Raw genomic sequence first — 14,806 nt, 5'->3', positions numbered from 1 at the left:
CTAAACAAATGTGATTATGTGATTACTTTGACACCTTTGACACCCAAATGTGGGGTCTCTAAAGTGAGGGACATCAAAGGGATATTCAAACTCATAAGCCGAAAATAAACTGACAACGTCATGCCTACAAAAACAGACAAACAACAGAATACAAAATAGCATAGAAACTAAACTGAGCAACACGGACCCCACCAAAAAATTGGAATGATCTCAAGTGCTCCGGAAGGGTAAGCAGATCCTGCTTCACGTGTGGCACTCGTAGCTATTAGGCATACATAACTGTATCTGTTGTATCCATTATCTCAAGTTCGATGGGATAGCTGCGTTCAACTTGTAACAAATTTTGAAATATTCAGTGAAAGTAACTAAAGTTATTATGAAAAATTTATAGGTAAGGGTTGCTCACCCAATTTCGTCAAAATAATGGGCCACTAAACAAATGTTATAAAAGTGGAAAGTTTAGCTAGCTATGACACTAACTTTCTTCGAAAATACATATAACAAATCAGGAAGATGACAGTTGTTTTCCATTTGTTCCGTTGGTTGATATAGTCTAGCATTTGATGTCAGGTTTTTGTGGACTTCTTTCCTTGAAGTCCTGTTTTTTTGTTAATACTTTGTTAACTCATCATAAAATGTGAACCTGACCTTCCGTTCAAAGTTATACACCTTTCTATATGATACTTACTATTGCCACATTCGCTTTCTTCGTCCAATAGCTCCCCATATACCAAGTATTCCAGTAAGAAGTTCGAGAACAAAAACACCAATCAGAGAAAATACAATTGATTTCATTGTCGTTCCAATAGGCATACCGGCTACTTCTTGCATGTCCACAACTTTGATGACGTCTTCATCCAGAATGTCATCACCAACTTTGATGTAGATTGTCCTTATTATAAATCCAAAAGACAGAGTCTGGAAAACACCATTAATCCAGCTCATATTAGACGTGATGAGATCTCAACAAATATTTTACCGCCGCAATAAATGAGGGTCTGTATGAGAGCTACTATAATCGTTATTTTTTGAGGAATTTTCTTTTTTCTTTTTTAAACACAATACTTCCATTTTAAAACTAAAGCTTGTTTTGTAAACTACTAATGAGAATTGTTTCAATGTTACAATTATCTGTAATTATATGATTTCGTTATTTGGTACATCGTTGAATTCTGTAATCTGATTCTTTTGTATTCCATAGTTATCTATTATTCCTAATTCTTTAGTTTTGTCTATTCGTAATTTTTTTGGTCATCATTCTGTATACACCTTATCGGTTTTTGGAAATCTGCGCCGCCTGAACTATTGACGTCATACAACAATCACTGTTTTTATTGCGGCTTCAGATATTTTGTATTATGTATTATGACGTCAAAATTTAAAAGAAACTGTTTTGATTTTTGTCGTTTGAATTGATTCACATATCGACATACCAGGGTCTGTAATTGCTGCCTTCAATGGATCATTAAGAGCCACTGTCTATTTGTTAAAATATTTTATATAGATTGCTATTAGGTAATTTTTGCCCTTGGGTTGTTGTCGTTAATCTTAGAAAATCGTTGACAAATGTATTCAATTCCTTCTGTCATATTCGGTTATATCAGCTTTTTTAAATTGTCATTGCAATGTGAATTACACGAATATTTAGACCTCTGCCAATACTGAATAGACATTGAATTCATGCCAAACTGGTTATTTGTTATCATGTTGTTGGTCAGTTGAAATTATAAAACTTTATTTTTAAATGGCCTGGATTTTAATATGTTACAAATTAATTTAGTTTTGCATCTTACTTTTCGTCTAACATCTACCTGTTGGTGGATAGTAAACTGACAATGCAATGGTAAAGACAAAAGAAGACGAAAAGAAAAATAAGTTCAACAAAATAGTAAAACAAAATTTAAAATGAAAAATATCTTATCTTTTTTTCTCAACTTTTATTTTATTCCATACTTCCAATCGGAAGTTTATGTACTCCTCAAATAGGTGGAGCTCCGTACCAATATATGATGCATAAAATTTGAGACTCTGTATATTAATATTACAAATTAAACCACCGAATTCATATTTAATGGGTATGATTTACTTTAACGAACAATTTTATATTATAAATTACTTTAAAAAATATATATATATGGACTTACCCTGGTAATTAAAGAAGCTGTCATGATAACATTAGCTGAAAGAGTAAAACGACCTCGTCTTACTTTCACCATTTTGAATTTGTCTTATATTGTTTTTATTTTATTTTATTTTATTTTTTATTTACACTTCAATCGATGTGTCGATTAAGAATGTTTTAAAACTTATATTACTTTCAAATGCATCGAGGCATTGTAAGTTTGAATAAAATAATCGTTCAAAAAATGTTCCTTTAAATATTTCAATATTGTTTTTATATGATTGCATACTTACAGACAAGGACTTCTTGTTGAATATTATATAGGTAACCTGAATAAATGAATTTGAATTACATCTGAATGTAGTTTGATAATAGAGAAATTGGTACTTACATCGTAAACAGGGCAATCTTTAATGTTAGAGGGGAGAAAAAAAGAATCGGTAGTATTGGTCGATCCGGGGGGTGAAACCCCCTTTTTAATTCATTTTTTGTTTAACTATCTGAAAGTTTTATGGTGTTTCGGGGGTTAATACTCCCCCACCCCCCTTTTTAAAGTGGATTGACCCCCGCCTTGGTGAGCCATAACAAATTATAAGTCGAAGAAATATAGACATAACCATAGCAGAAAACGATGAACAAACATAAGACAAATACGGTTACAAACCTTTACGCAGAAAAGTAAAAACTGAACTAAATCAAAAACTAGGGGCAATCTCAGGTGATCCGCACGGGTTGACAGATCCGGCTCCACATGTGCTAATTTTAACATGTTGAAAATTAATTCTGTATGCAATGTTTTCTTATTCTATATTCATTTTTTTCTAATTTTATATAGATAAAAGAAGATATGTTATGAGTGCCAATGAGACAACTCTCCATCCAAATCACAATGTTTAAAAGTGAAGCATTATACGTACGGTCTTCAACATGAAAAATTGTAATAGGCCCATGCATTTTTCCCTTATTCTATATGCATTCTTCTCTAACTCTATTTGCATTTTTTCTAATTCTGTATGCAATTTTCTCAAATTCTATACGCGTTCTATAATTATGTATGCCTTTGAAACTGGATCTGACCCATTATATATTTGTTTGTATATTTTACGCCATATCAACTAGGATCATTACTTTCGTTCATTCCCATTCAAAAATCATAACAGTATCGGATTTACCATTTAAACCCGTTGACTTTCGATTATAGTTCAGCATTTGAATTTGAAATCTATTCTTGTCCTTGATTACGAGATATGGCCTTGTTTAAAGTATATATCAATAGGTTTAATCTATAGTACATATAATAAATATGATAGTAAAGCATTATTTAAAACCGCATTTATTGAACATAAATCTTTTAACTGAGACCGTAAATTTTTGTAAACAGTGATCGTTTATTTCGCAATGGGTTGATATTTTATAATGAACAAATGGACAGGGGGTTGTCGTCTTCGTTTTACCAAAACGTTTTGCAGTTTTTTGTTAAAAAAAACGAATTTCATCAAAACAAATTAAATCAAATAACATGATGTTTATTTAAAGTCGGCAAGGTAAAGAATCAATATAGGAAAGCATTTATTATAACTAACATCCTATATACATGTAAAACATTAGTTCGCACTGTGCTTCTAAGTGTAAGACGACGTACGCAGTTAAACAATCAAATGTCCGTTATCGAATGATGTATATTCAGAACTAGGTTGAACTTCCAAAAGTTTAATATTTATAAGTTTGTTAACTAACAATCTCTTAGTAGTGTATTTGTGAATTAAACTATAGATAATTATACAGTGCTTGTATTTTCTTCAATCGATTTGAAGTTATTTTGTTAACACCTATACTAACACATGTCATACACATATGTTTATTATCAACTTTGATATTGGGAAATGTTATGTGACATTTGAAATATAAATCTACATCAAATTAAATTAAAGGTACTGAAAATCCTTATGTTAACTTAATAACTTAATATTCAATAACATTTATAACACCGTCAAAAATATATTTTTGTTAAGACATCATATGACAGGAAAATCGACAAGTGGGGGACCAGATAAAACATTTCATGGGCTGATTAATGAAAACTCAAATGCTATTACAGTTTTAAACAACAGCAATGTAAGAATGACCTATGAACCATGGAAATGATTTCAAGTTAAAATGAACCCTGCCAAAAAGACATGTGTACCATACACCAAATATAGTTGATCTACACACAGTATCATAGATCAGAACTTGACCACGAAAAGTCATCTTTGATCAGTGACTCATGAAATAAGGTCAAGGTAATGTGAACCTGTCTAAAAGACAATTATGAATTGTAGAGACCCTGTGCATCGGATGAAGTTATCCTATCAATCTTAATAAGTTTAAAATTGACCGCTATGCAATTAATAAGCAGTCGCTAAACAATCAAAATGCCTGAGTTATAATATTTAATTATAAAATCATCAATATGTACAACATTTGTCAATGTACTATAATCATTACACATAAACGATACAATTTATTTTTTCTGTATTAACTAAAGTGTCAGCATTGCATGTTCTAGAAGGGCAGGGACTACTTTACTAACTAAGGATTATGAACCCTTTTGTTGCTTCAATACTAAACATATTGAGGTACTCAGAAAATCCTTAGTATTTCCCCTTGTACTGTTATATTTGACAATTCTGTACTTTCATAGAAAGGTGAGTACTGCATGCACAGCTGACAATGATTTCCCGAAAACAATGTCTTAGATAACGGTATTAATTAAGCAAGTACCTATATAGACCTATTCAAGTACATCCTCCAGGGTGCACTCGTTGTAAGTGACAGCAAGTTTTCTTTATTATTATTGCTAAGATTTTTACGGGCTTTTTGTTAACAATTAATTTATGTCTCAAATTTAATAACGACCGTCTCTGTAAGAACGTCTGTGTATTTGTTTTAAAAACGTTTGCTAAATTTGACACAAACTTCATGTTTTCTATTAAATGCGATGACACGATGAACAGTATTTTTGAAAACGACACTCCACTTTATAAAACAAAAATGCATGTCTCTTTAATTCAGTATTTCTAGGGTTTTGTTTTTTGTATTATTTCGCAATTCAAAGGCCATCAGAAGAGGTCGTCAACCTTATTCGTGCCAATGAGGGGTATGACGTTTTTTCCTACACATAACTATTGTAATCCATGATCATTTTCAAGGACAACTCTGCGTCAATATATGTTAAACATTTGGTGTTCAAGATATTTATTTTCAAACTATCATACTAGGAGATTATTCCCCTTCCCTTCTGTGGTGACAGGAATTCTCATTGATATGGTCATATTTATAAATTAACTGTTTACAAAACTTTTGAATTTTTGAAATACTAAGGCTTTTCTACCTCAGGAATAGATTACCTTAGCTGTATTTGACAAAATTTTAGGAATTTTGGTCCTCAATGCCCTTCAACTTCGTACTTTATTTGGCTTTATTAACTTTTTGGATTCGAGCGTCACTGATGTGTCTTTTGTAGACAAAACGCGCGTCTGGCGTCAAAACAAAATGTAATCCTGTTATCTATGATGAGTTTATTTGGTAAAAGGGAATATCTACTTCGATATCCTGTGTTCTAGATAAACACATATCAAAGTCGCGTGTTCAATTTTGGAGGCTGTGCACTATTTAATATATGAAAAAGAAGATGTGGTATGATTGCCAATAAGACAACTCTCCACAAGAGACCAAATGACACAGAAATTAACAACTATAGGTCACCGTACGGCCTTCAACAATGAGCAAAGCCCATACCGCACAGTCGGCTATAAAAGGCCCCGAAATGACAATGTAAAACAATTCAAACAAGAAAACTAACGGCTTAATTTATTTACAAAAAATGAACGAAAAACAAATATGTAGCACATAAACAAACGACAACCACTGAACTACAGGCTCCCTACTTGGGACAGGCACATATATACAGAATGTGTCGGGGTTAAACATGTTAGCGGGATCCCAACCCTCCCCCTAACCTGGGACAGTGGTGTAACAGTACAACATAAGAACGAACTATAAAAATCAGTTGAAAGAGGCTTAACTCATCAGATGGATAAAAATACAAATACTACAAATACAAGTGGACGTGGAATACAGAGAGGGATAGTCGAAAACGAACTGACAAAAGAAACATTAATAAACGACCAAAATCAAACGACAGTCTACAGACATAATATAGAAAAAATAAGACAGCACCACAACCCAAACAAAATCCGAGGGTTTTCTCAGTTACTCCGGAAGTATATGCAAATTCTGCTCTACATGTGGCATCCGTTGTGTTAAAATTCATTTTCTCATGATGTGATAAAAACTATTTTTTATTACGAAACAGTTTTAGCGAAGCAGGAATTCAAGTGTTTACGGATTCAAATACATAATAAGTTATCCGCTTATGGAAATCGTACACCTTTACAAAACGGGTCCTTCCACTTCAACATGACCCATTCCATATGTGTCATATCTGAAAACACATGAACAACTTTGAAGGTGCAAAAAGTGGTTAATCTCGATATCTATCTTTGCACAATTTAATGCGAAATTTAACATATTCGATGCATGACAAGTTAACGGCCGCTTCGTTATTTGCATTTCGGTATTCAGTCGGAAAATGATTTAAATTTTCATAGTTGGAAGTAATAAAAGATAACATCATATATAACATAAGTAGCATAATAGTCATAGGCAAAAAGAGTAAAAAGGGTGTAGGAAATCTTTTTGTGACCCCTTCAAGTTATCGTAAATTATCGTTGTCCCCAATATAAACCCTTTTGTAAATCTCTTATCTCGCTTTATGAAATAAATGAAATAAGATTGTGATCAGTGGAATGAAATCAAATGTGTAGAAAACATGATACCTCAAGAACAATTAACACGGAGACATTGACCAGTAACATTTGAAATTATAGATAGAAACAAATTTGGATTGCATTCCGAAGACCCACATAGTCTCCCTATGTCCATAACACTTTAATTTTGTTTAAGACTAAGTATAAATACAGGTGCCAACAAAAGGATTTACCTAGCAGCATATGCAAATATCAACTATATGCATAATAAATTATTAATATCAAGGAAACAGAAAGTATCTTTCAATATTTATTTCTTTTGATATTTTTCAACTAAAATGATCATCCGTTTGTTGTTTTTAAGGAAAATCTTTGATGTATTTTGTTGATAAAAATCAATATTTCATGAATAAACAATAAATGAACATTTTCGAAAAATATTTTATTTATTTCAGCTTCAAGAAGAGGACAAAAAGCGAGGCATTTTATATTTCCGTCACTGTACATATATTTTTTTATCCCGTAATAAATTGAAAACAACACGTTTAATAATTTCATGCGTCCGAAGCGCTTTTATGGATTTACCTTCACCAGGAACGCTCAAAGCCAAACATTTGAAATCCGATAATTTACACGAGGTTATTGAAACTTTAGTTGTTTAAATCCAAATCACGGTCTCTATTGTTTAAAAAAAAACCGACATAGTTTAAACTCGGACCGCAAACCGGACCCCAAAATGAACTGTTACGCCAAAAGAATTATCCACACTAGCGCTTGCTCAAGAGGTACAAGTACAAATTGAGAAAACATATGAGTGTACCTGTATTAGGCCATCCATTTGACCCCCCCCCCCCCCCCCCCCCCCCCCCCCCCCGATAAGTCCTAAGGCCCATAAGAAACGAGATATAGAAAAAATAAGATATGATATTTTTTTTGTTCAATCATTAATGGAAGTGAAATAATGAAATACAAATTAGCTTTTAACACTATACACTAGATATTAACGCTATGTTCATAAATGCAAAAGTTATTACTTTTACATACAAAAGTTATAAATTTTCTATATCTTCGGAAGCTAGATCAGTTATTGGTCCTTGTGTGTGACTGTCATCCGCCATTGCTTTATTTGTGTTTTCTGTATTGCTATTTGGCACCGGTGCGTCAACTTCTGTTTCTTTAGTGTCATCTGACACGTTTTCCTCCAAATTTTCGTTTTCCTTACTTTCTTTATTTTGTAAAACACTATTTTCCCTAATTTCACTACCTACTTCAGTTGATTTTGCAGACTGCAATTCAAGTGTATCTTTGATATCAACATCAGTTTGATTGTCCTGAACTGAAGAATCAATAATTTTAACTTTATCTGATCTAGAGCTTTTTTTCTTAGATTTTTGTTTTTCTCTCCCTTCTTTCCTTTCCTTCTTTTCTAATTTGTCAGGTGCTGTTTCTTTTTTAAAGTTTACCGTTGCTTCATTTTCTTTCACATTTTCCTCACCTGATGTTACTAGCACATGTATCGTATTCTCGTCCTTTGTTATCATAACTGCATTGTATATAGTTGTAGCTATTATACCAATCTAAAATATTTGATTTCTAAATAAAGATTAATTTATTACAACATATCATTCAAACCTTGATCTGGAATAAGAGATGAGCTAGGATTGTATAATGCAGATTACATGGTTGGTATGATATTTGAATATAGTTCCAGATACGGGTTTTACACCAATGTAAATCTGATAAACTGTATTACGAAAATTTTTACTTTCTAATTGCGAAAATTGCGAAAGAATACCTCGAATTTCAAATTTGGAAACATTTTTGTTTGGAATTCAGCATTTTCTAGAATCGTAATGATAAATCTCCAATCTCTGGCAGTTGCTCACTATTACAACAAAGGAAAAGCTAACGTTCCCCACTAATGCTCCTCGTAATACACACTTATAATATTGAGGAAAAAAACACTTTTGGAGGGACACATAAAGCATGCGATATTATTGCGAGTTCTCACCTGCATATATGTTTAACAATTCGAAATGATATAATCGAGTTATGATAACCTGAAATGGAAGTAAGCAATGATTTTATGTCCTAGAATTTTTGTACTGTTCTATATGGCGTCATATAAATCACAATATTATGCCTTTTAGTTTCTCTAATCTGAGTCCTTTTCGACAAGTCGTGCCTAGTCCCATGAGTCGACGTCAGAACTATAAAACCCCCTCGAGAAAAGATTTCTTTTGTCCCAAAACTTTTATGATCGAGTTCAATCGATACGAGTTAAGGCTATTGAAAGGTTCCTTACAGTTTTTCGCAGAAAAAGATCGCAAAACTAGAGACTCTAAAGAGTCTTTGCCCACCTTGGTCTAGTTGCATCTACAACAATATACACTCCCCAACATTGTAGACTACCATATGATTCATGCCTGAAATCTCTTATTGTTGATTTCGTATTGCTGAACATTTGTATGGTTTAAAGGTTCTCTCTATGTTCTATAGAGTTTGCCCAAACACAAAAAACGTGTAAAATCGTTATTTTCGGGCAATAACACTTAATAAAAGACAACTGACCACTTCAACTATGCTGACCAATTTGCAGATATGATCTTGATGATTTTTTTTTTAAGTTTCTATCTATCAATTATAGTTTCCAAGATAATAGACAAAAAAGCAAAAATGGTAAAAATCTTCCTGAAAGGGCAGTATCTTCAAAAAGGAGTCGGCTGACGATTTCTGACATGTTGACTTATTTATAGATCATGTCTTGCTGATCGGTTATGCTATTTGAAGTTTCTTTCTATTATAACTTTAAGAATAAAGGCAAAACTGACAAAAATGGTCAAATGTATTATGTCTGTTTAGATTGCTCATCCAATTTTGTCAATATAATGAAACTATCAACAACTGTCTTACAAATGGAATGTTTAGCTTGCTATAAAACCAGGTTTAACGCACTAATTTCTTCGTTAAAAAGTTATGAATATGCCAGTTGTATTTCACGTGTTCCGTTGATTGATAGAGTTTGACTTGATTTAGTTTTTATGGACTTTCCTTTTTCTGAATTTGCCTTGGAGTTTGGTATTTTTGTTACACTTTTTTGCCATTTAAGGTGGATGGGGTGTCTTTAAAAAAAATCCATAGAATTTTTAAATAATTTGTGAAAATGTAGTTTTATCATGCTTTTTCAAAAATATAATAAAAAGTATGGGTCACCGGACTTTTTTTTCACGCTACAGGTTGTTCAAAATTGTCAGATTTTGTATTGATTATGCATGGAAAGTCCAATTTTATGTGATAAAAAAAACAAACTACACCATAGACTTTTAAGATAAAATGTGAGAAGATAGTTCTTATAGCATGCTTTCAGATAAGAAAAAGAAAAAAATGGGGTCACCGGACTTGTTTTCTTGCTACATATTAAACAAGGTAAATTCACAACACTTTTTATAATAAAAATAACTTAATTTGAGTTATCTCCCATACAATCTGAGTTATAATCCCCTTATGTGGCAAAGTTGAAAAAAATTAATCAAACAAAAATATTGTGTTTTTTAGAAAATACAGCTGTAAATATTACAAAACACATAATTTTCTACATTAACATGAAAAGTCAAACACATGAATTACATACTACTCTCAAAATTTGCACATTTCATTAAAGATCTAGACCAATTTTTAATTGCTACTTCAAAATCCAAGATGGAGGAGACACCCCAGCCACCTTAATGACATGAACTACTATAAGGAGTCGTCTGATAATTTTGATGATAAAGTACAGTAGGAAGATTATAACATTTTGAAAATTTTAGTAAGATTTTCTCTATTTTTCAGGTTTTGTAAATGATAAACAAAATTTGTCTTCTACCCTAATGTTCTAATTTTGGTCATTTTGGTCATGTTGGTTGACATCGGACACATCTTTAAAACTTTATACCCCAATGATGATTGCAGCCAAGTCTGGTTTAATTGTGCTCAGTTATTTCAGGATAAAAGATTTTTATAAAAGACGGCGACGACAGACGACGGACGCCAAGTGATGACAAAAGCTCACACTTGCCCTGTAGACCAGGTAAGCTTTAAACAATACTGCTTATAATTCGGTCGGATATAAGTCTTATTATATAGTATTTAAACCATTATTTTTTTTTAAATCCAAAGAATGGTTCTATAGAAAAAAAAACAGTCACAATATCAAAAAAAAATCTCCCTATAAAGACATATTTAGCGGTTTTTGAGTTTGTCAAATAGGTAACAAAGACTTGAAGGTCAAACGATTAAAAAGATTCGAGAATTCTTAGATTGGTACTTTTTTTGTTATTTAAATTTTTTATCTATCGTTTTTAGTTTTCAAGTTTTATATATCTTTTGTCTTTTTTTGTTTTTTTTATTTTTATGCTTTGTGTCAAAACCTTTCCAACTAATTTGTAAAGTTTGTTTGTATGGTGTGTTTTCACATCTATTCTCAATTCTATTACACTATATTCTTAGGTTTTGTCAGAGGTTGAGCATATTGATCTCTTCCCAGGTCACATCAATTTGCTAAAAGTCTACTTTATAAACAGGACATGGTTTTGAATACACAGAGCTTACCTTGACGCTTGTTAAGATGTCAGGTCTGGGCCACATTAATATTTCTAAGAATAAAAATACTTTAAAAAAAAGAAGTGGAAGACACCAGGACGACATTCAAAACTCAGAAGAGACTGACAAAGTCATGGCAAATGACGAATGACAACAAAAAATTCACAAAACACCACATAAAAAACTGAGGACTTGGTCAGTTGCATTTTGAGATATAAAATCAATATTTAAATTCGGGTAACGATTATACTCAGTGAACTTTTTAAAGAAAAATAGTAAAAAATTTTAAACCATTCATGTTGTATAATATCAGATTTAGACTTTGTGGTAAACATATTTCCTGATTATTTTGTTGTTTATTTTTCAGATATAAAATTGTTAATGGAATTCGAAAGCATTATTTTCATCCATAACCTTTGATTGTATATAGATATAAATGTGTACTTTGTACATGGCATTTCCACTTCGGGCTGGTTATCAACCTGAGACTCCCATATTAGCCAGAGGCGATTGTCAAAGGTTTCTATTCTCTCTAATATGTGTCGTGAACATTCGCACAACCCTATGGCATAATTTTATCATGTTGTATTCTTGATTAGGAGTTAAAACTATTTTAGTGCATACAGCACTGATGATACTTATGTAGATGAGAATATGTATTTGCAATGCGATGTCTTTTTTGTTTGTAAACCCCTAATCAACCTATTTTTCCATAACTGTTATGTTTATAGCTAATCGGTACATGTAACTATCAAATGATTCTATTGATTAACCATAAAGCACTGCCCACATGTTCTTATCTGATATCAGTGAGACACGTGCATTTGTTTACAAATCTAATTATCATCAAAACTCTTTAACAGTGCATGATATAGGAACATTTTTTCTTGTAGTTTCAAGACCAGCTGAAAGTGAAATTTTGATAAAATTTCATTGTGCTACCTTTAGCGATACTATAAAATGTAAACCGTAATTAGGTACAAACCATAGCAGCACGCAGATATCTTGGTACCGGGAAAGATTTTAGGGGTTTACTATTATAAATTTTGTTGTTATTGAAAAATCAGTAACGCAATGATGTCTATTTCTAACAATGAAATGCAATTGTGTTAAGATAACACATTTTGTTTGTCGTACATAAATAAGATATGCATTATCAACTGAATGATCTTTTTTGGACGGCTCTTAATTCTAACTCATCCAATATCTTCATTAAAACTGAAATAAAGAAAGTGTTTTACCTTTCATATTACGAAGCAATATTAATATTAAGAGTCTTACCTCTGCCAAAATGTTTAGTGTCATGAATACCAAGTATGGGATGCTGTATGAATCCAATCTGTTTTCAATTACTGTATCACAACCCTATTGTACAAACATATATTTTTGATTCGTAACTGTTTTCTTTTATTTGAGAGATTAACCTGCTTTACCTTAAAACATATCAAGCGATTATATTGTAAGAAGGGGTAGGGTATCGATTCATCCATTCGGCCAGACGAATAGACCTCGTAATTACATATTAGCAGACTTTTCGCGATCATGTTTAAAGTCAGGAAAATATACACCATGAAATAATCGTTTTTTTTTAAATCTCATAATGAACTGAAAAATTAGGATTGTTACAACAGCTACATTAGTAATATTTCTGTCAATTTAAATTCATATCTGTGTAGTCCTACGGCTGCGATTAGTTAGGCAAAAAATTTTTATTCAACCCCTATTTTTGTTTGGGTTCGTGTAGCTCAGTCTTTAGTTGATTTTGTATGCGATTTAACGTTTTTTTTTTCTTCGTAGATTTTCGTTTTGGCCATTAAGTTGTCTGTTTTTAATGTCTCATTACTATTTGTCGGTTCCTTGGCGGAAAATACGATCGGTACAATCAGTTCGAGTTAGCAAGTCTCATTTAATAAAATGACGGTTGGTCTGATTATGGCGACAAAAAACGAGTAGCAAGTTGGAACTGTCAACAGATGCTTCGCTCATTCCTATTAATTGAGATAAATGAAAATAATTGTCATATACGTCTGTTTTGAATTTCATTTACAATTTGCAAGGAAATCAACTTTTTGCCAAAAGTCATTATTTTGATTAAAAGTGACTATGGACTTCGACCGTATTGATCTCAATATCTGTTGGCTACTTCCTTTCGTTTAAATCAAGCAAAAAAACTCAAAGTACCGTAAAGAAACTTTTGTTTCGGATAAAACCGACGGACGGAAAACATGACTACATGCTCATAAAATGTGCATTTGAGCAAAAACATCGCTTGCTTCGCGTGCACAAAATCTTTCTAATGTGTCCTTGCAACTAGATATTGCATTGACCAAGTAGTAACTGTGTTAAATTAACAAAATGTTCCTATACGTATAAAATAGGTTATAACTTTCAACTGGTCCCGGCAGGTCGAACATTTATATCGTTTATTACTCAATATATATTGTTATACAATTACAAACACTTACTGCCTCATTTATATGTTTTACATTGAACAATGACGTGTTTTTTCTAAGGCTGTTTATGACGTTTATATATGAATACCATTGTGATTGATATTTTAGCCTAGGTAACTTATCTATTAATCAAAATAAGCTTTGAACTAGCATACATAACATGACATTGTAAAATTGTCCACAGTAAAGACAAATTGAATGGGAAAATGCACCATCATTCCGTGTGAAGTATACTATTATATTTCTCTCGACGTAAAACAAGATCTCAGAAGATAAAAGAGGGATAAATGTCTGTGTAATTCTTTACGAATACTATTTATTTGCTAGATAAAATTTATTGCATTGATATCGATAAAGAACTTGGACGGAAAATTCAAAATCGAAATAATAAAGACAAACATATATCGTAATTGATTAAAATAAGTTCAAAAATAATTTCCAGAACGGTCTCAACAGTAAGAGTCTTAGTTAAAATAGAATCATTTATTAAAAGGTATATAATGTGGCTGTTTCTTCATTATTCCTGATGTTTAGACATATTGGCACGCATCTATCTAGGTTTCGAGGCCAATATTACTAAACTTGAAGCTTTAACAAGACAAATACAAAAACACATCTCCTTATTATATATTTAGGACTCTAAAGTGCGATGGGGACGCTACAACGCGATGGTCACGCTAAAGTGCGATGACGAACGCTAAGTGCAATGGTTTGATACGCTAAAGTGCGATGGTATGTGCTATTCATATGAACACGCTAAAGTAATTTTTTTCGCAAAAGTCAGTCGTATCAAATTATTAGCCTGGTACCTTTGATAACTATGAACTTAATTTGTAAAG

General features: G+C 32.0%; 2 protein-coding genes across 4 annotated transcripts in view; both read right to left on the bottom strand.

Annotated features, from left to right (window-relative positions):
* The window catches only part of LOC127706052 (uncharacterized), a 317,740-nt gene that overhangs the window by 70,129 nt on the left and 232,805 nt on the right, over positions 1-14,806 (bottom strand). The window lies entirely within an intron of this gene.
* LOC127706055 (uncharacterized) overlaps positions 7,927-14,806 on the bottom strand; it is a 30,715-nt gene continuing 23,835 nt past the window's right edge. The window contains exons 13-14 of the mRNA XM_052210468.1: positions 12,796-12,879; positions 7,927-8,510 (exon numbers count right to left, since the gene is read on the bottom strand). Of these exons, the coding sequence (XP_052066428.1) occupies positions 7,983-8,510; positions 12,796-12,879 (612 nt within the window). The 3' untranslated portion in view covers positions 7,927-7,982. The remainder of the gene's footprint in view (positions 8,511-12,795; positions 12,880-14,806) is intronic.

The sequence above is a fragment of the Mytilus californianus genome, unplaced genomic scaffold (assembly GCF_021869535.1).
Source record: "Mytilus californianus isolate M0D057914Y unplaced genomic scaffold, xbMytCali1.0.p SCAF_6, whole genome shotgun sequence".
Taxonomy (NCBI): Eukaryota; Metazoa; Mollusca; class Bivalvia; order Mytilida; family Mytilidae; genus Mytilus; species Mytilus californianus.
This window is presented reverse-complemented; position numbering and strand designations above follow the sequence as displayed.